Genomic DNA, 22852 nt, shown 5'->3' with positions numbered 1-22852 from the left:
GGATGTGCATTTCCAATATTATTATGCGTTCAAACTTTTAAGGTACAGAACAATGATTCGCACCCATTTTGATTTGGCACCTACTATACTGTAAAGCTTCTAGGACATTCACTATAGAACCGGGTCATTGTTGCCGCCAGGGAGTGAAGAGGAAAAAATTTATTTCGCTTTGCGAATAACCGTGCTATGAAATGCCGCACAACTGGAGAATTTCAAGAACGGATTTCCTTAGGTTATTTAAAGCGGCAAATGACCACCAAACCTTAATCTTAGCAGACAAATGTGCCAATGAAAATCGTAAACGTGAATTGTTGGTGAAAATGTTGGACCAAAAAGTTTCAATAAAATATATAAAAATTTTGGGCGGGACGAAGTTCGCCGGGTCTGCTAGTATTTTATATAAACCTAAAAACATATCCATAGATATCATTTCAAATATGTCGTGTATTTACGCCAATTGTCACGTTAAGAGCGACGCCTATGTGTCATGCTGGCTCTGCGATGAGATTGCCCATATAAAATGTGCTGGTTTGAGCGGTAGGGTGTTAAGCGCTATTAATGAGGGAAAGGGTCTTCGTTGGTCTTGTCAGAAATGCCGATCAACCGAAGTCGATTTATTTAAAATCTTTAGACAGTCCAGAAATATTTTTTCCGAAATCGGGAAGGATCTGTCGGCGCTTGTTGAAAAATTTAAGCATTACGAAAAAATGTTTAAGTCTTTTACATGCCTCGACAACCCTCCAAACTCCGAGATAAGTCGAGAAAATAAGCGTAGGCGTGTTATAAGTCCACCTAAAAAGATAGTCACTGAATCTACACAAAAAAATCCTCCATCTCAGCCCTTAGATCTTATCAATCTTTCTTCTCCATACACTCAGGCATTGGAGCCTCCGCTATCTAAAGCCATATCCACTAGGTCTAGGTCTAAAAATAATAACGACAATCAAATTGTTGATCTAACAGTTTTGCTATCGAAATCTAAAGCTGTCCTATGAAATCACTACCCAAAAGTTGGTTGTAATTCCTCCGAGAAGATCAATCTTTGTCTCTAGATTTGCTAAAGATACTTCTTCGGATGATATAAAGTCCTACATATCGCGATATTTCATCTTTTAAAATTAATGTAGCTTCCGAAGATTTTGATTAACTGCTAAATAATTCATTTTGGCCGACCGGGGCGTTTACTCGCGAGTTTGAGTATAAACTTTATAAAAGTAGCTAAAATTTCTCACCTTAATTCTGATTCAAAAAACTAACTCGCAAGTCTAATTTAAGCATTTACTATCAAAACGTTAGAGGTTTGAATATCAAATTAACTGACTTATACCAGTATATACACAGATAGTTTCTTTACTTGAGACCGTAAATGCAATGCTTACGCCTTCCGACTCTTATAATTGTTTTGGGTGATTTTAATCTGCCACACATTTCATGGAACATTATTGACACCGATGTTGTACCAGTTTCATCTAGAGATAGTTACAATGTATTTCTGGAGGAAATGGCTGAACTTTGCCTAAAACAATTAAATATATGTCCAAATAAGTTTGGAAAGGTCTTGGATCTCGTTTACGTTGAGGATGTTCCGAAGTCCTCTATTAATCGGTGTGATCCCCTAGTTTTGCGAGAGGATGCTTACCATCCCGCTCTTGAGTTAAGCTATGAAATCGTAAATGCAATACATAATAATAAGTTGTATAGTTCAAGTACTAGATATGTTTTCGCGAAAGCTAATTTCAGAAAAATTAACAAAGAACTTTCAAAGTTATCTTGGCCAATATATAGAGATGACGTGGAGCGTAGCGTTGAACACTTTAATGATACTGTTTTCAATTTGTTTCGAAAGTATGTGCCAAAACGTAATATTGTTCATGAAGAACCAACTCAATTATGGTTCACTAAAGAGCTTAAAAAAGTGAAAAATAAAAAGTCGCATTCTTTTAAACTGTATAAAAGAACGGGCTTACACAGTGAGTACATAAAATACTCGGTTTTGAGGCATAGCTGCTTTGCATTAAATAAGAAATATTATAAGTCATATTTATGTCAAATTAAAAAGAATTTAATAAACAATCATACATCATTTTATGGTTTCGTAAATTCAAAGCGTAAGGCAAATGGATTTCCGTCCGCTATGCACTATCGCAATACTGCGTCTAGCGGCAGCCAATCATTGCTAACATGTTTGCTCTGCTCTTTGGGTCAATTATTCGGTAGACTCCTCTACGAGTGGAGACTATCCGTATGAACTTTGTACGATTAACTCAGCTTTTATTCCAGCAATTTCCTCCGATGAAGTTTTACACTATTTAAAAACCTTAAAAGCGTCATTTAGGCCTGGACCTGATCACATTCCGACCTGTTTCCTTAAAAACTGCGCTGAGAATATCTGTGAGCCTTTAACAACTCTATTCAACTTGCCACTAAAACATGGCGATTTTCCGTCAGCTTGGAAGGAATCTTTCATAATACCACCTCACAAAAAAGGCAGTAGGTCTTCTATAGGATACTATCGAGGCATAGCCAAACTCTTCGCTATCCCCAAATTATTCAATTATTGTTAATCAGCTGACATATTCTATATCTTCTTCAATTTCACAATCTCAACACGGGTTTTCTAAAGGAAAATCTATTATCACTAATTTATTGGAGTTTACAACTCATGTCTCAAACGGTTTTAGAGAAAATGCTCATACCGACGTAGTATACACCGTTTTCAGTAAAGCTTTTGACAAAGTATGTCACTCGTTACTCATCCGAAAACTCGACCTAATCGGTTTTCAGCCCAGTCTTCTTCAATGGATCTCTTCTTACCTCTCTGATAGAACACAAAGAGTTATTTTTAAAAATTGTTCTTCCAACAACATTAAAGTTTCTTCAGGAGTTTCTCAGGGAAGCTACCTTGGCCCGAATCTGATCCTGATATTCACTAATGATATTTCTTCTATAATAAAATATTCTAAAATTTTAATGTATGCCGATGATGTGAAACATTTTAAAACATTGTCCTCTATCAAAGAAAGGTCTTTGTTACAAGCGAATCTGAGCAACGTGGTTAGTTGGTGTAAGGCAAATTATATGCCACTTAACCTTAAAAAATGTAAAGTTATGTGTTTCTGTCGAAGGGCAGTTCAACCAGCTGTTTATTCAATTTCAAATTATAATCCGGCGCAGGTATCTAATTTTGTCGATCTTGGTATCATAATGGATTCCAAACTCAATTTCAACCTTCATATTAATATTACAGTCAATAAAGCCAAAGGCGTTTTTGCATTTGGGCGTTTTGCATTGGTCAAAAGAGTTCCAAGATCCTTATGTTACAAAAGCTCTTTTCATGACTTTAGTTAGACCTATACTAGAATACGGATCTATTGTTTGGAATCCCCGCTACCAAGTTCATTCAGAAAGGATTGAATCAATTCAAAAACAATTCTTGCTTTTTGCATTGCGTAATTTTAACTGGGATTCAGATTACAATNATTTTATATTGCGTGATTTTAACTGGGATTCAGACTACAATCTCCCCCTTACACTAGTCGTCTAAAGCTCATAAATTTGCCTACACTCGCAAGTCGTAGAGAAATGCTGGGTATAATATTTATCGTAAAATTAATGACAGGCTTGATTAATAGCCCGGCCCTTCTGGCTGACGTAAATTTTAATGTTCCCTCTCGAGTGTCAAGACACTTTCGCCCTCTATTTTTGAAGCCACACAAAACTAATTTTGAACTAAACGAAACGGTTTATGTCAAGATTTTAACTCTCATTCCAGCACGTTTGACATATCGGACTCGATTTTTTCTATAAAGTAAACTATCATTTCCACTCTCAGTAATTGAAATAATATCTTTAGCATATCCAATCAGCTGATGAATTCGATTCTGTAGCTCAATAGTTTTAGATCTCGACATTTAACAAACTCCTGTTTCCACGACTCGGCACAAAAAAAAGGTTCCGTACGTCTTGCGGATTGCGCCCCTCGTGTCGTTTGGGCGGGAATTGAGGGTAAAAACCGTTGGGATTAATTGATTTAAAAAAAAAAAGCCTTTTATTTTCCTCCATACAAAATCGATCCAGCTTAGTATTTAATGCGTTAGTGGTAGTTGGAAAAATTTCCACTAAAAATAAATGCCTTTAGTGGTAATTGAATTTTTTTCCACTACCACTAATGAGTTTAGTGGTAATGTAAAAAATTTTCAATAATTTCAAAAGTAGTAGAATCAACAGATTTTCCACTAAACCAAATATAGTAAAGTAATTAGGCCTTTGCAAGTGATTTTTGGAAATGTATCGGCTTTTGAATATATGTGTGGTTATTTTCTAACATAAGTACATACATATCAATTTACAGTGTATTTCAATACAATTACAATATTTCTTTAAGATAAACACAAACACAAATTTCGCTTTTATGGATTTAAATATTAAAAACACGAAGTGTAGACTCACGTAAGAGGTTACTTATACACATATCGCATACGATCTTCAAAAGTGGCGCAACTCAAAATTTGTTGAAAAAACCGAAGGTAAAGTCTTCCTTGCCCATATGATTAGCATGTGCTAAGGAATAGTTTTTCGCATTTTCTGACGAATGTGTAATTTTGAGTTGTGAGATGATGAATACATAGTCAATATGCGCGTTCCTTATCTCCCAGAAATAGTCAGAAAAAGTCCGAAGTAGTCAGATTTAGTCCAAAAAGCGTTCCTTAACTCGGAAATGACAGCAAAAATGAGAGAGCAAAAGTCAGTGAGAGCGACTCTCATCAGTCCGAAGTAGTCAGATTTAGTCAGAAGAATTTTTTCTGGCAAAATTTTGAATAGTGTCAAAAACTCAACTGACAGCTGGCTGGAAGAAGAAATAAAAGAAATAGCGAAAAGTGAAATCATCTAAAAACTATAAAAATTTAATTAAAAATGGAAGCAGGCAGAAAAATAATTGATATGGTAAGTGTTTATTGTGCTTGTGCTTGTGTGAATGTGTTTTGTACATACAATTTTGTATATTTCCAGATTAGTGATGAAAGAATTTGTGGTGCTTCTGGTGGAGCTACAATCCATCCCTTGGGTGCAATATCGAATGGATCTGGAGAAGTAAATATGATAGCTCCTTACATTTTGTGGAATATAAGTTATAACAAATCGTTCTCAGGTTTATTTTGCAGATGTTTGTTATTCCGATGGTGCTGCGGCAAATTCGGCAGGAGATGCAGCTAACATGGCTGGACACACGGACGTGGTGAGCATAGTTTCAGCAAGGGCTAATATATAGAACAAAATGAGTTGTGATGACCCTTGTAAACGAATGTGTAGTTAGATATAAAGTGAAAATGAGTTGTTCTTAACATCGCAAACGAATGCATAGTTCAACTAAAATTTAACTTTGGTGCGGTGGTATGGTGTAGATTTTTACCCATTGATTTCGGGTCATTGTGTAAAAAATCGTGACCCGATTAAAAAAAACTTCAACATACCCGTGTAGCCGGAGTACTAAAGTTGAATTTAAAACTAAACTCTCGAATTAACGAGCACTAATTTTATGAATAAATTCGGTTTGAATTATTTACGAGTGCGGTTTAGTTATTTGTACAAAGATTTTGGGTTGCTGAGCCCAAACGCGTGACCCAAATCAAAAAATTTTACTCACACTTGTAGACAAGAGTGTAAGCTTTATTAAACAAAAAATTTACTATATCTGTGTTTATTAATAACTTCGGTTTGAAATATGATATTTTTAGGAGTTAAAAGTGGAATTTTCAATATTTTCATAAGCTCATATTTCGAACACTTGAACCGATTTTAAAAATGTGGATATGATTGGAAAGATAATTCGAAGACCATTCATATGATATAATATAAATATATTTATAGGAAAATTAAAAAATCGAAATTATGGCCATTATTTTAATAATAAGGTTTTTGATTTGTAACGCAAAGTCTTCGGTGGTTTTATACCACTGTTGGTAGTTGTACTTAAACCTAACTATATAAAATTATATACCAAATTATCTTTTAATATAGTTAATTACGTGTTTTTTTAGAAACCATTCGTTTTGTTAAAACAATGGCCATAATTTCGTTTTTTTAGTTTTACTCGTAATATGTATATAAATGTAAATATATGAAAGGTTTTTAATGACCTCAACGAGCTTTATTCTTTACGTATGCCTCATTTATAAATGAGTCTGCAGAGGTCTGTAAATTGCACCTTGGTCTTTGTAATGCTTCTGACATATTTTCTAGGTAAATGGCGCAAGTGCTTGTTCATCTGAAGATGACGGTGGAGTCTTGCGCGGTATAGTGACAGAGCTGATGGAAACATCAAGCGATTCAAGTGAGTCTGATGACGACGAGATTTACCAAATCGTTATGGATAATTCTGATAGCGACGACGAGGATTTATTAGAGGAACTATTGAGGGATAGAGAGAGAAAGAAGAGGAATAGCATTAAAAACTATTTGGAGGAAGTGGTACCTACCTATACTGAGGCAGAGTTTAAGATGCACTTCCGTATATCGAAGGAACTGTTTCTCAATTTGTCAGCTAAATTTGAGGAAAGCGATATATATAAGAGGCTTCGAGTCGATAAGCGTTTACCAGGGAAGACAAACATGGCAGTTTTCTTATGGTTTGCCGGTCATGAGGCATGCAGCTTTCGTGACTTATCCGACCGCTTTAATATATCACTGTCGACTGTTTCTCGTATGGTCAATAGAACGACAATGTTCATTAGCAGTTTGAGTCCAGAGGTTATACGATGGCCTACTGAGGAGAAGAAGCGAGATTCGGCACTTTTTTTTACCAGAAAATGCGGCTTTGCAAAAGCAATCGGTAAGTGGTAAAAACTATAATTGTGCCCTTAATTTTCAAAGTGGTCTAGGTCACTTCACATCTTATGCTTATAAATATATGCTTAAATATATAAACATATTCTAAAATATAGGATGCATTGATGGCACGCATATCGTCATTGATCCTCCAGCTGAGCGGAAAGATGACTACATTGACCGGAAAGGCAACATTACCCTTACTATGCAGGCCATTTGCGATGAAAATAAAAAGTTTATCAACATATTCGTTGGATTTCCCGGATCAAGTCACGATAGTTGGGTTTTTCAGAACTCGCCTATTTACCAAAAATTGTCATCGTATTGTGGAGGTAATAATTTTTTTAAAGTAATTTAATTTTTTAGTGGCATATACATATATAACGAAATATACCCTATTGTTTTTAATCTTACAGATTACTACTTACTAGGAGACTCTGCTTACCCGTGCACTCAGTACGTAATCACGCCATATAAGGATAATGGTCACTTGACGGCCGCGCAGAAAAACTTCAATGTGAAGCTAAGCTCCGGTCGCGTTGCAATTGAGCACACATTCGGAATCCTGAAGCAGCGATTTAGGCAGTTGTACTATTGTAAGCTAAGGGGTAGTAGGAAGTTGTGCCACTTCATAAGGGCGTGTTGTGTTTTGCACAATATTGCGAACGAGAGCGATTTAGAATTTTCGCCAGAAGTTTTAATTGAAGAAAGAGCAGAAAATGAATGTGGTGAAACAGCCAGAGGAAACTCTGTCCGGGATGCCATTTGTATGGATTTGCCACCGAGGCAACAATCAAGAAGTATTCCTTAATTTTAACATTTAGATTAAGATTAAAATAAGATTAATATTAAGATTTAGTTTAAGATTTAGTATAAGATTAAGATTAAGATTAAAATTTAGTTTAAGTTAAGATTTATTTTAAGAATTAGTATAAGACTAGGATTAAGATTAAAATTAAGTTTAAGTTAAGATTTAGTATAAGACTAAGATTAAGATTAAAATTAAGTTTAAGTTAAGATTTAGTTTAAGATTTAGTATAAGACTAAGATTAGGATTTAGCTTAAGATTAAGATTAAGTTTTATTATTAAGATTTAGTTTAATATTAGGATTAAGTATATTTAAGATTGATCATTAAAAAATGAATTTAATAAATTAATGGTCGAAATTTGTCATAAAGATACTGTTATTATTTCACACATAGGTGCACGTATGTATGTATGTATTATGGATAAGGAACTTGCAATATTTGCCAGCTTTAACTAGGTCATAGATCGCCTTTGTAGAGGATAATAATAGGTCGTAGCCAAAAGCAAATTTCCAAAATTATAACTCGCTCTTTATTCAGTCTTTTATTCAAACTTTTATTCAGTCTTTAGTTCAAAATACAGTTTAGTAAAAAGGAACCTTAATGTTAAATGAAAGAAAATAAAGTTTGCTTGTAGCAAGCTATAGTAAGAATATTATAAATACACTAAGATTACCCAAGTGCTGGAAAATTGGAAAGATTATAATGAAGTAATCTTCTCAACGCAGCTAATGGGCCAAGTTCAAGAGGCTCAGAATTCAGTGGATGCACAAGAGGTTCAAAATGCGTTGTATGAACAAGAGGCCCAAAATCCAGTAGAAGCAGTGGTAATGCAAAGCCCACAACGAAATGTGGAAACGCTTCCATCCGAAGAAAACTCAGGTTCGGCTGAGAAGCAGGCGTGGGTTGAAGCCCCAGTAAAGCTGATGCTTACGTTAATCGAGGAGCTACGGCCTAAAGTGGGGAAGAGCGCATCCGTTAAAAATAAAACTAAAATGTGGAAACTTATAACTGAGCGTATGGCAGAGCAAGGGTATATCTTCACAACAGCGCAGATTGAAAATAAATTTCGAACAATGGAGCGCAATTTTAAGAAGACGAATCTGCACAACAAACAAACAGGCAGAAATAGGTTGAGTATTAATGCTTATTTTGCTTGACGAGAGCCTCTAGCAACTCCAACTTCTTTCGTGCCATCTCTTCCTTCCTCTGTGCCATCTCCTCTTTCCGTTGTGCTCTCTCTTCTTTTCTCTCCAACAGCTCCAAAATCTTGGAATGGTACTCCTTTCTTTCCTTTGCCATTTCCTCAATTTTTTCGTACGTGCGCTCATTGGATCCTACTTTCCTTCGCTTAGGAGCACAACTTGGCACATCATCTGTAAAAAATGTAAATAATTTCGTGTTTGTAGAACTTTATAAATATTGTTGCATTACCATTCGTAGATGGATCCGCATCAGAACTGCTTTCTGCTGGTGGGCCTGCGTCTCGAGAAACCCCTTCCAGCTCTTCGTTGTCGAGCACGAAATCGGGATTTATACCTCTTTGCTCGCAATTCACTGAAAAACATTTAATTATGTACATGAAAAATAGTAAATTTACAATTGCTTACTTCTGGTATGGACACGTCAGCCTATTTCTGCCTGTTTGTTTGTTGTGCAGATTCGTCTTCTTAAAATTGCGCTCCATTGTTCGAAATTTATTTTCAATCTGCGCTGTTGTGAAGATATACCCTTGCTCTGCCATACGCTCAGTTATAAGCTTCCACATTTTCGTTTTATTTTTAACGGATGCGCTCTTCCCCACTTTAGGCCGTAGCTCCTCGATTAACGTAAGCATCAGCTTTACTGGGGCTTCAACCCACGCCTGCTTCTCAGCCGAACCTGAGTTTTCTTCGGATGGAAGCGTTTCCACATTTCGTTGTGGGCTTTGCATTACCACTGCTTCTACTGGATTTTGGGCCTCTTGTTCATACAACGCATTTTGAACCTCTTGTGCATCCACTGAATTCTGAGCCTCTTGAACTTGGCCCATTAGCTGCGTTGAGAAGATTACTTCGTTATAATCTTTCCGATTTTCCAGCACTTGGGTGGCTAACTGTTGCCGGTAAACTTCATCTGGAAAAAGTGCATGCATGTACGTAAAGCCATAATTTGTGTTACTTTCTATAAAAAAACTTACCATTTTGGATGCGCGAGAAAGTTCCTGGCGAACAAGTCACATTAAGCTGCGAATTATTCATTTTTAGTTAAAATTATACAGCTGAACAACGATCCAAACAAAATGACATTTCTATTTGACATTAGCTTTGTTGTTGCCATTCTTCGGACTAAAAATTTGGTTTTTTGCGTTCCTTTACTTTTTCCTGTTATTCTCTTTTAGTGAGCGCATTTTGCTTACGCTCTTGCATTTTGACACTTTTCAGATTTTAGTCCGAGAAGATAAGGAATGGACCTAATATATAGCACGTTTAATAATAGGTTTGTTCCACACGAGCGCGCGGGATTCCTCGGGTGCCCAAAACAGCCCAAAAAACGTTTCTCCCGCTAGAAAAATGGGTGATAGAGAGCGAATACCTTCCACTTTTGAATCTTAAAGGGCTTCTTCTTCGTGCCCGAAACAGCCCGGACTTTTTTCCGGGCAGAAATGTGCAAGAAGTCAATTTGAAATAACAGTTGTTGTTTGTTTACATCCGTGCGCAAATTTTGTAAAATACCAAAATGGAAAATAGCAGTAAAGTTTCAGAAGTGTAGGTATTTGCTAATTTTATTAGCCATATAAGATAAATACACATAAAATCATTGTTTAGAGCTGATTTGTTGATTCCGGGTATGAAATTTGGTTTTTTGCGTTCCTCACGCTCTGGGCACTTTTGGCACGTGTTGACTTATTTTTAACACTTGTGAGAGAATAAATTATTTTTACGCTCTAATTACCGAAACAGCCCGGAAAGCGTGTGGAACAAAGCTAATATAAAGGAATTTTTCAAATTTTCAAAGAATTGATAAAACTTTGATTGCAGTTGGTATACCAAAAGACAGACATATCTTCGCCATTTTTGGGAAGTCTAGTCATCTGTTAGGCTCAACATATTCTCCTCATCAAGCTTTTTAATTGTATTATGGAATCTCCAAGAACGTAAATTTTTATTTTTTTTAATATTAAACGTGATATATCAGGTTTTCCTTACTACCAAGCATTAGTATTATTTAGTGGAAACATGGCTTTTTTCCACTATTTGCGAGATTTAGTGGAAATAGTCTTTAAGCCACTAATATTAATTTAGTGGAAATTTTGTCAGCTCCAATATCACTAGGCTTGGAGTAGAAAGCATTGTGCACTACCACTAGAAATAATAGTGGTTGTGAGAACACTGATTTTTTAAAAAACATAGGGCACTCAAAGATAAGTTCACTACGGCCATGTCTGGTATTCATGACTTTAACGTAAACCTAGCGGCAGATGAAGCAGAACCACAGATTAAATTCCTAAAAGAAAAACTACGAGTAATATTAGGAATATATACAAATATAAAAACTACAAGCTCAAAAACAATAATTGATTGTGTGTTTTCAAGTTATTTTAACACTGTTGAGTCACAAGTACATACAAGTATCGTATTTTATCAATAATTCCGATAATTTCATACATTAAAAGCATTAAAAAAGAAATAAAATTAAATCAGCAAAATGAATAAAATTAATTGAAATCAATGTTTAATTTTTAACTTAATGTGTATCTAATTGAATTACATATAAAAACACTGCCCTCATTTTCGAGCTGAAATCCCTAATCTGTAATTGGAAAATGAGATTAGCTATACAAAATTATAATTATAAAATAATCTCAGATTAAACCCATAACTTTTTGGTGTCCGACTCAGCTTTATCGATTATGGGCCTGTGCCAATCGGTGACTTTTTTCTCCATGGTGAGACGGGGTAGAAAAATTTGCTATAGTGTACAAATAAATTTAATTTTGCTGTGCCAAATACAAAGTAAAGTTTTGACAGTTGAAAACCCAAACAAACGCTCGTGCGAAAGCTCTATTTTTGTATGTTGCTGAAATTGTTAAAATTTATATTTGATTTATAACTTGCAAGTAACATGTTTTTTGTGCTTTTTCAGCTTTAATTTTCATGTTCACTCTTTATTACCGCCAAGCAAAATTATGTGTATACAATGTATACTATACATATATATTTATAAGCTGTCAAAATTTTACCTAGCTCACCACGTATTCGTATTCACCACGAGAAATGTCAAATTTTTACTTTGATCCGTCATAATTTCCTCTTTTCTATCACTTGCCACAGGCCATATACAAACAAAAAATTGACGCTAGCAAAGAAAAGAGGTTATTGTAAAGGTATTTATAATAAAATATTTAAAATTTAAAGTGACCACGGTGGCATAGAGAAGAAATGAACTTTTCCTCGAGCTGTGAGAATAATAAACACAACCAGTTTGACAGTTAACCAACTTTGATTGGCATTATATTTATATGTAAACGTACTTTTATACTTTACCGTACACATATGTTTACACATCAAATTTCATGAGTACCTAGTACTCACGCTTTTTTTAATTTTTGAGTAGGTTTTTTTAGCAAGCTTTATTCTCAGTGTGTATTGATCGTGGTAGATGTGGATCTGAATAAGCGACTGAAACACGGCTGTTTGTCAAAAGCATACAACTTCGAAATCGTGTAAATGGGCATTTGGTAAATGCGATAGTATGAACGCTTTCTTAAAATATATGATCGAAAGTGCTAAATGTTGCATTTTAAATGCAGTAAAAACGCTGCATAAGTCTGATTTAATTGAATTCATAATGCCGTAAGTTAATATAAAAGTTTCAAAGATAGCCAAAGCAATAATTTTAGCAGATTTGTCTGGGGCTCTAATCTGTAACTGTGAGTTTTCAAGTGTACACTGAAAATTGTGTGCACTCTTCATTTTGCGATTCAGGAAGAGTGAGAATGAGGTTTATCTGTCAAAATTGTTTACACTTCCTCATTTTGCGATTCAGCACGTGTGAGAATGAGTTTTAACTGTCAAAATTGTGTATACTTCTCTTCCGAAAAACTCACTGAATTTTAGTCGGTGAGTTTTTGGATGTGACACAGTTACAGAATGGAGCCCCTTGTTTAGCTACTGTTACCAGGTATTTTGTTAGATCAGAAATCATAGTAATAGCGAACTGGTTACCATAATTTAATTCTGGTAGAGGTCGGCTGACTTCCCAAATGTATGTTTGCAATGTATGTATACAGTTTGACTGCGGTGTGCATACAACGTAGCTATGCTTAGTTAGAATACACGGCAAAAATATCCAAAGTGAATCTTTACATTATGGAACACTTCTCGGTGTACACTACTTTTTCTCACAGTTACAGAATGGAGCCCCTGGTATAGCTACTGTTACCAGGTATTTTGTTAGATCAGAAATCATAGTAATAGCGAACTGGTTACCATAATTTAATTCTGGTAGAGGTCGGCTGACTTCCCAAATGTATGTTTGCAATGTATGTATACAGTTTGACTGCGGTGTGCATACAACGTAGCTATGCTTAGTTAGAATACACGGCAAAAATATCCAAAGTGAATCTTTACATTATGGAATACTTCTTATGCACGCACATTTTCGCACTCTCATTCTCTCATCTCTCAAGCGCCAATTATTTTCTTGTTGGTTGCCGAGCGTTCACTTTGTGCTTCTCTCTCACATGGCAAGGCATCAACTTTTTTAGTGATGTCGTAAATACCTGTACGATGCGCTGTTACAACCGTCCAGCCTTGCCACTAACAATTTTTTCCCCTACCAATTTTCTTCTCAAATCCGACAAAAATCGTTTACAACCTACCAAATAACTTTCAATTACAAAAAAGCATTCTGAAAGCATACAGTTCATTTATTGAAGATTAATAACCCAATTCTGTATCGGCGACAAACATTTTTTTACTGACAAATTTAAACTTTTTGATATATTTTTCCGTAATAAACACTGTGCCAAGAATTTGTCAGTGATACAGAATTTAGCCGTAATAGCCCAAATCTGTATCGATGGCAAAATTTTTTTTACTGACAAATTTAATCTTCCTCATACATATATTTTTCCGTAATAAAAACTGTGACAAGAATTTGTCACTGATACAGAAAAGATCCGTAAATGTTCCGAATACAAAACATTTACATACATACAAGTTATGGACGTTCATACCGCATAAGTCAAAAAAATTAATTGGGCCAGCCGCCCAAAAGGAAACACAGAGTGGTTAGGAATTCACTTAAGTTTTATTAACACTTAACTTCTTACAACTAAGTCTAACACTAAACGTACTGTATGGTAACCCGTCTCGAACTCGACTGCATGCACGTGTGGCCGTTGCTTGCTTCCCACCTTCGTTCTCCGGCAGCGACGCAATGCCTGCGTAACATGTTTACAACCCATTGTCTGATACTGGATTTGGCCTTGACTTCCCACGGGTGCATTATGGAATGAAGGTGGCAATGTCTCCTGTTACACTTTATGGTGAAATTAAAATATGCTGACACTGCGGCACGGGTAACGGGCAACCGTGGGAGCGTCACAACAAATGCGACTGGTGCGTGTTAACTCTTCCCCCCCTAAAGATTTGCGTCCCGAAAATCAACGTTTTGGGAGGCGTCCTTCTAAGGTCGGTTTCGAGAACTCTGTTGCAGTATAGACAAATTCAGCTCAGGAAGTTTGGCTCCTGTCGTAAATTTTCTCCAAATCAGCAAAATTAGGATCATTAGCAAAAATAAGTCCTAGACCTTCAGACGTCGCAAACGAGCTAGTTTTGTCCTTCAGGTAACCCAGACGTCATTTCATGGACGAGATCGAGGTTCACTGCCAGGCTCTTATTCGTTATTGTAGACAACACGGATGGAAACACCTGCACACCTGAGCTGCTTGTACTCAGTGATGGCGTTGGTCTCGTTCATCCTAGAGGTTTCATAGCTTAAACGATTTAAACATTTTTCATAGCGCGTCAAGTCGATCATATGGACCAGTTTGAAATGTCCGTTGACTATCCAACCGTATCCATCTCGAACAGTTAGAACAGGAGAATCTATGTTGAATACGACATATGCTTGTGCGGTTGCACAGAGGCGGATTCTACGAATTAGATTAGATATTGTTAACTTAATTCTACTTTCACCTCCTAGATAGCTTAAAATAAACATCGTAAATAATTGTATTTTCAGGAATTGAATTTAGCTTGCTTTTTTAAAATTACTTCAAAATCAAGTTTTTACGTCAAATCGACTACAGAATGCTTTATAATTATTTGGATTTTTTTTTTAAGCACGTATGCCGAAATTTTTAACAATAATCCTACAAAAACAATTTAATTTAGTAATTATTTCTTAATTTCTAAGGGTTATCAGGAATGCATGGGGACCCAGGTAGTGATGTTAAGGGTGGATTTTTTTGACGATTAATTTGTTAGTATTTAATTATTAGGATTAATATCATTAGTACGGGGTAGTAAGTTAGACTGATATTTTTAATTTATATATTTTTTCATTTTATATATATATTTTTTTAATTTTTTTGCATTAGTTTCTGCGTGTTAGTAAGTTAGTATTTTTTTTTAACTTTTAAGTAGGTTAGGGGTTATTTTTGTTTTTATGGAATGCTTTCCTCTTTTTTTATTTTATTTTTTCTGTTCCGCTATATTGCGTGTATTTCTTGCAATTCATTCAAACCTTGCATATTGCTTTCGTTTGGTTTGCCATTGCAGCTTTTTCTTGCCATTGGAATACAGACATAAACACAGGCGACATTGGAAGGATCGCGGTAATCACTTTTAGCCATAAGCGTTAATGATTGCAAATGGCCTACTCATGGCACGAGTGAACCAATATGACTTGATCGAATACAATAAAAATATTGTACCCACACTACTGGGCATGGGCGTCGCTACTAGGCCCCCCTCCCCCCTAGACTTTGAAGTTTACCTTATATGTAGGTATGCAATCTTCGATTATTACCGCAGCGACCACAAAAATGCAGTTGCCAATATAGCAACTCAGTTGCCAGCTTGCAGCTGCCATCTGTAAAACCATTTCAGCCAGTGGCCACCCAACTGAAGTTCGGTTGCCATATGCATAAGTCGGCTCAGCTCGATGTTCTGGTCACATACATAAGTACACATTTTCATGAGTCTATCTCTTCTTATTCTGGTACTTACAAATATCGCACCAAGTTATAATACCATTTCATGCCCATGAAAGTTATAGCTTTCAGATTTCAAATCGGTGAAGTAGGTAACAAAATATAAATTTAAACACTTTCTTAACTTCTTCCCAGCGTATCTATTAAAATGTCATTTTCAAAAATTTCATGCATTGCTATGCCATGTCATTCCGTCTCAAACTTACTGCTATAGCATGCCACTGCTTCTTAGCTCAGCTGTTGTTTGCTGTTGTGTTGCTGCAGCATATTTTTAATACTGTTTAATCCTGCCTTGTATGAAAATGTATATAGCAGGGGTGGGAAAGGCAGAGGCCGAAAAGAGCCACATCTAAGTTCTAAATGCTGCAAAGAGCCACAAAAAAAAAAAGAACAAGAAAAACAAAAATTTTATTTTTAAATAAAATTATCATAGTTGCCAACTTGGTGCTTTAAGCACTAGATTTAGTGCTTTTTGAAAATTAAAACGCCAAAAAATTGTTTAGTGCCTAGTGCCTTTTTAGTGCTTTTTTCCTGAACTAAAATTACTTCGAGATAGTTAAAACCTGAAATAATTTGGAATACTTAAGACTGTGGCAGCACTGAATTTATAAATTTAAATGGACTAAAATACAACCATGATTGATAAAAAGCTGAAGTTGCAAACCCACCTTGTTAAATTCTATTCGCGTTGAAAATGCTAGTACGCAAGTAAGTTAAGTATTTTGTTTTTTCTTTTCTAATTATTTGTAAATTTTTTTTTTTTTACCACGTGAGTAAAAACCATCGTTTCTTGGTGCTGAATCCAAATCTGGCCTCACAATTGCTCTAGCACTAGAATTTTGAGATATCGTAACCTCAAAGTGCCAAAAACACGGTTTTTAGCGATATTTGAGGTTGTATAATGAAAATATCAAATTATTTGCTCATTTCTAATTAGGGCATCATTTTCGTTTGATGCGATTAGATTTTTCTCTCTCGAGATATACCAGTTTTAATGTGCAGTACTTCGGTATTATGTTATGAAAAAAGCATCCCTAGATTCAAAAAAAAATTGGTGCTTTTAGTGTGGTAGAACGCTTTTTTTCGAAGTTTTTGGTGCTTTTTGAAAATAAAAAGATGGCAACACTGAAAATTATTATTAGAAATGAAAAACATTAATTGTATTATTATTCTATTGTACGTAAGATAGATATAAAAGGAAATTAAAAAGAACCCTTTGGCGATATTTTCAAAATCTGGTTTTAGGTCAGTTAAAGCCGTTCGTCACAATTCGGTTAAATGTTGGATAGTCAATCGGTACGTTCGTTTAAAATCCCCAGTAAAAAATGTCCGGCAATATGTCATCTGTTATCTCACAAGAGAAAAATATCCAAAATATTACGCGAACAGAAAATTTGCAGAAACTTGCAAATTAGACGAACAGCTGATAGAAATATTGTTTACATTCAAAAAAATTTAAAACGTAAGAAAACAAATCTCGAAGTCTTATCCTGGCACAGTTCACTAACTAAACGAATAATTACTTACTTCTTATAAGTTTAATTAGTCGCATTTTACTATTTTAACTTCCAAACCATCAAATTCAATTTAGGGATTTGCGTAAATTCCAACCAGCAGTTTTTGATCAGCTGTTTTCTTGTAGGCAATTTGCTGTTGGCAAAAATTTTTCCAGCGGAAACTAGCAGATTTCCGTCAAATGAAATGTCATTTTGCTCTCTCAATTTCCCTACTTTGCAAGTTTTTTGCGTACGCGAACACAAAAAGCTGATAATTTCTATAACTTTCAATAATTAACAGGTACGCGAAAGCAACTAATTGTGAACGGTATTTTTACTTTACGAATTTCATTGTAGAGTACAAATACTCACAGTTATACGTTGCACCAAAAATTTAAAATAAACGGCACGCAGCTGTTTTCAATAGCGGATATTTGAAATCTGGTACTTGTTGCCGGAATTCAAGCAATGGCAAAGCTTTATGTTGCATTTCCAGTATCTTATCTTCTTTTAACTCTTTCGATGCGAAAAGCAGAGAAATCTCGGTTTTAGTTATTTTCTTAACTTTGGGATATCATCAGTGTTGCCGTTTTGATCCAAATGGATCAAAATGATGTGTTTTTTATCGAATTTTTAAAAGATACTTTTATTTTTAGCTTAGTATAAATTGTGATACATTTTAATTCACAAGTCGAGGGTAACTCTTCCCATCTTAAACCTTTTATGATTTTGTCGCCACACATTAAGTTTGTTTCCTTTCATTGAACATACCACCTTTAATCTGCATATCGTCGTTTAAAGTACAAAATCGGGTATCAACAAAATGCAAAACCGCGTATGCGAGGTTGCATACATTATTTTCTAGAGAGTAAAAACATTCATATTTCAAAATAGTTCTCTTTTTTATAAAGCAATCGAATTTCCTCCTAGTATATTTCAAGACGACTAGATAAAGATTCAACCAAGAGTTTGTGTGAGCAAATCCAATTTTTGGCAGCCAATGTCAGTAACGCGGTTTCGCAGAATGACGATACGCGGTTTTGTACTTTAAACGACGATATGGTATCACTGTTAGCCACAGACAACTAGCCTGTTCCCGTACTCCAGGATTTAGTCCGAAATAGTCCGAATTCGTTTCCTTCCGGGAACAGGCTAATATTGTCGTTCCTCTTCCTTATTCATTTTGAAGCTGTCGGATGTGGTACTGGGCTAAAGACAGTGTCACACGATTGGTACATTTGTAAAAATTTGTATATTTTGGCAGTCACAGAGTGGTGTTCTTTAGAAATTTGCGTTCACTCAATAAAAGAATTTGCAAACAACACTACTCTGTAACTGCCAAAATGTACAAATCTGTACAAACGTACCAATCGTGTAACACTGCCTTAAGAATTTCATCTAGAGTAATCCAGTAAGGGCCAGTTTTTCAGTGCCAGCTTAAAGTTAGATTAAGTAAACTGAGTTTAAATTGAACAGCTGGCTGACATTTGATTGGCTGATCTTAGTTTAAGCCAGCCAGATCGGGCGTTTAAAATTAGTTTAAACCACGCCCATGCACTGAAAAACTGACCCTAAGTATTGTGAAAATTACTTTTATGTGTTTACAGTGTTAAACACCAATTTGATATGTGATTTTAGTTGAATATGCAAATAAATTCAATTGCTACTGAGTATAAAAGCTTTATTTTCCCTCAGTATTTTATATAAGAACCAAAAAAAATTAATAAAAACTGTCAACGATCGCAATTAAGAATTAAAAGTTTTATTGAAGATTGATACTTTAATACTTACAATTTTTTTTCATGATAATTTTGATCCGTTTTAGGACATTTTGGTGACACATTTCTTCTGAACGCCGTGGCAACAATAGATATCATTGCCATAAAACCCCACACACATCACACTCCATTTGCTGGGCTAATATTTCTTCTTGTGTGTGACATATATGTATTTTTATTTTTATTTCTATTTCTATTATTTTATTATTTTTACTAACTTTGTGTAAAAGCCAAAAAAAAAAAAGAAAATGTCCACAAACACTAAGCGGGACATATTCATCCCAACATTATGCCAACAAAAAATACTAACGGGACGCACATGACCCATAAAAAAGTAGTGTAATTTTCAGAAAAGAACTAAATGGCTTGAATGTAAGAGTTCTGCACAAAAACCATTTCGAACCATTACCTGAACCGCCGGGACGTATGTGTCCCGTATGGATCGAAAGAGTTAATTCCAAAAACTCCAACTCTTCTTCGCTTTTCTTAAAAAGGAGTATTTCGTATATTGTAAATTCATCCTGAATTATGTTACATAAAAAAGGGTTTATGAAGTATGCAAACGTACATTTAGATAATTTAAAATCGGCTAATCTTTTTTCAAAATCTGCTTTTAAATCATGTGAAATATTTTTTTGTAGCCATGGAAAATGATGAAATATTCGTTTTTTTGAGATCATGAATAAACCGACGTAGTTTAGCTTCAAAACTTAAAATAATTTGCGACAAATCAAAAACAGTTTTATTCTCCCCTTGTAGAGACAAATTAAAGTATTGCAAATGTTCCTTTATATTTGTAATGAACATTAAGTCAGAAAGCCAATTGTCATTCTCCAATTGCGGGTAATGTTCCTATCTCAATTTGAGTATTTTCAATTCAATTTATTTCAATTTGAAGCATTAGTACAATAAGATTTACAAACATCTTTTTTAGCACAACAGGGATTATAACAACAGAAATTATAATTTAAACAATTAAATAGAGATATTAAACAAACAAAACAAATCCAAAAGGAAAAAACAAACAAATTTAAAAGACTGGTACACCTTAAAAATTACGCAGACTCGTAGGTCAGCACAGAACTTAGTTAATTTGAGATGGGTAATCAAGTTTTAGAAAAGTAATTATATAATACATTCTTGTAGTTGCTTTTGTTGATTTTGCTCCTAATTGTGGCAGGAATAGAGTTCCACACTCTCATAGCATTGACAAAAAACAGCCTAGTAGAGTTTTTATAGTTAAACTGAGTTACAATTAAATCATAAGAGCGTTCAGACTTAGGAAAGATAAATTTTTCATATAAGTAAAGTGGAGTCTTTGTAGATAACAGCCTGAAGAGAAATATGCAATTTCTAGCTTTTAAGTAATCGGTTAACTCGCAGCCCAATAAGCTATATCTCCAAGCAGATATGTGGTCAAACTTTCGTATTCCATAAACATAACGCGTAATATGATTGAATAAGGTATCAATTTTATGAGATGACCTAGAATCAAGCTTGCCACCCCAGGGTAAGTGATGATGGGAAGAACTAATTGACGAGCAAGTTTTTTTCTAATGGACATAGGAGTATATGATGCGGAATGACAAAGATTTCTTAGGGTGCCATATATTTTGCACGCGATGGAGTTGATGTGGTCAGCACAGCTAAGGCTAGTATTTAATACCTAAATTAGTTATTTTTTCAACCAGCTTTAAAAGATTGTTTTCAAGGCAAAGAGATGGAATGCTGCTAAAACTTATTCTTGTTTTGCAGACAGGCAGAACATACGATTTTAGGGGGTTGAGATGAAGGCCGTTATGCGCAGCCCACCGAGAGATGGAGCATAGGTCCTTGTTCAGATTACAACTAAGTCTGACCACATCATTAATTTGTCCGGACAAATATATCTGGATGTCATCTGCATTTGCGTGCATGTTTACATATTGACAGGTAGAGAAAATATCATTTTTAAGGGCACTAAATAATAGAGGACCTAAAATGGACCCCTGGGGAACACCACTCATCATAGGTTTAGTCTGCGAGGCTACCGAGCCAACCTTAACACGTTGAGTTCTACCCGTTCAGTAACTCCTCATTAGCGACAGTGCATTTTTACCAAAACCAAAGCAATAAGAAAGCTTTGAACAAAGCAGTGAATGTTCAACTGAGTCAAATGCTTTTGAAAAGTCAAGTAAACACAGCAGGGATATGTGACCTTTGTCGAACGAAAGTCGCAAATCGTCCATAATTTTAACCATCGCGGTTGAACATCCATGCCCTGTCCTAAAGCCTGATTGCTAAGGTGATAACAAGTTTTGGTAGACATGTGAGAGGAAATTTGGTCAGACATTAAAGACTCTAGCACTTTCGACAGAACAGGCAGGACACTAATCGGACGAAAATCACACGGGGAACACGCATTTTTGTTTTTAGCAACAGGACAAACAGAGGCTACTTTCCATAAGTTTGGGAAACAAGATGTAGTAAAACAGTGGTTAGTTGTATGAGTCGACGGTTTTATAATGTAAGGCATTACTAATTTTATAAATTTTATGGGTAACCCATCCTCTCCAACTGCATTCGACTTAATTTTCAAAATGCATCTATACACGTTGTCTTCCGATACCGTTGAGAACTCGAAAGGTACGTCAGAGTAGAAGGCCGAAGCAGATGGAACAAGTTTTGACAAGTAACGGTTAGACGAAGCACTGCACAGAAAAGCGTCATTCAAAGTATCAACATTTAACATACAGTTAGGTTGGTTCTTGGAATTTATACGAAGGTTTTTAATATTTCGCCACAAAGTAGCAGAAGGGAGAGAAGGATCCAGCTTGGCTGCAAAGAAACGCTGCTTTCCAGCTCTAATAATTGAGGTGACTTTATTCCTTGCTGCGCGAAAAGCATCCCAATTCGCGCTAGTACGACTTCTTTTCCATTTGCAGTACGCTTTTGTACGAAATTGTATGGCCCTTAGGACTTTGGAGGTAAATCATGGACACGAAGTAGTTTTGGCATATCGTAATGGAACGTGAGCGTTGTAAAGAGATAATAACAAATTAGATACAAAATCAAGTTTATCTTTCACAGACTCATAATACCAACAGTCACACCAATTAACATTATCTAGTTCTAAGTATAGAGCACTCAAGTCAAGCGAGCGAAAGTCCCTATAGGCATATATTTTTTCTGCTTTACTGACATTAAAATTAAGATCAAGGGAACAAAAAATTAAATCGTGGTCAGAAATAAAAGAAATCTGATCAAACCTTAACACAGAAGAGCGATAGGAAACGACAAAATAGTCAAGAAGACTAGGGTTACAGTTGTTGCTGTACCTAGTAGGCACCGTGGTGTTGACAACAGAGAGACCAATACTTGAGACGTTATCAAAGAACGAGGAACACAGCGAATCACGAGCAAGAACATTTATGTTAAAGTCACCACAAAGTATGATATTTTCATAATCGACAATCACCTTAGACAGCTTATCAAATAAAGGACTGAGACAAACAGGCTTATTGGGATTATAGACACAGGATACAAGAACTTTTTGCAAACGGTCAGACAACTCAACAAATAGAAACTCGATCACATCATTATTTAACTGACGTACAAGTTTCATATCAATGCGGTTTTTGCAGTAAATCGCAACACCACCGCTTTTTTTACTGATCCGATCATTACGTATAAGCCTGTAATTATTTATATCAAAGTGAGCATCAACCACATCATTGGAGAACCAGGTTTCAGACACACATATT

General features: G+C 35.3%; 3 protein-coding genes across 3 annotated transcripts; 1 reads left to right on the top strand and 2 right to left on the bottom strand.

The window, feature by feature from the left end:
• Positions 1–4841: 4841 nt before the first annotated feature.
• Positions 4842–7684, top strand: LOC108361483 (uncharacterized). The gene is made up of 6 exons (XM_017614102.1): positions 4842–4944; positions 5011–5091; positions 5150–5236; positions 6241–6829; positions 6942–7157; positions 7242–7684. Exons 1-6 carry the CDS (start codon positions 4915–4917, stop codon positions 7634–7636), a joined length of 1398 nt encoding a protein of 465 aa, XP_017469591.1. The 5' UTR covers positions 4842–4914; the 3' UTR covers positions 7637–7684.
• A 1075-nt stretch (positions 7685–8759) lies between these two features.
• On the bottom strand, positions 8760–9214 carry LOC108361479 (uncharacterized). The gene is made up of 2 exons (XM_017614097.1): positions 9067–9214; positions 8760–9008 (listed from the first exon to the last, which is right to left on the bottom strand). Exons 1-2 carry the CDS (start codon positions 9212–9214, stop codon positions 8773–8775), a joined length of 384 nt encoding a protein of 127 aa, XP_017469586.1. The 3' UTR covers positions 8760–8772.
• Positions 9186–9941, bottom strand: LOC108361482 (uncharacterized). Its single transcript, XM_017614101.1, has 2 exons — positions 9812–9941; positions 9186–9747 (listed from the first exon to the last, which is right to left on the bottom strand). Exons 1-2 carry the CDS (start codon positions 9870–9872, stop codon positions 9239–9241), a joined length of 570 nt encoding a protein of 189 aa, XP_017469590.1. The 5' UTR covers positions 9873–9941; the 3' UTR covers positions 9186–9238.
• Positions 9942–22852: the final 12911 nt, after the last annotated feature.

Source organism: Rhagoletis zephyria, unplaced genomic scaffold (genome assembly GCF_001687245.7).
Source record: "Rhagoletis zephyria isolate East Lansing unplaced genomic scaffold, Rhagoletis_zephyria_1.1 Rzeph_scaffold_00774, whole genome shotgun sequence".
Lineage (NCBI taxonomy): Eukaryota > Metazoa > Arthropoda > Insecta > Diptera > Tephritidae > Rhagoletis > Rhagoletis zephyria.
Note: the sequence above shows the minus strand (reverse complement) of the source record. Positions and strands in the feature narration are given on the sequence as shown.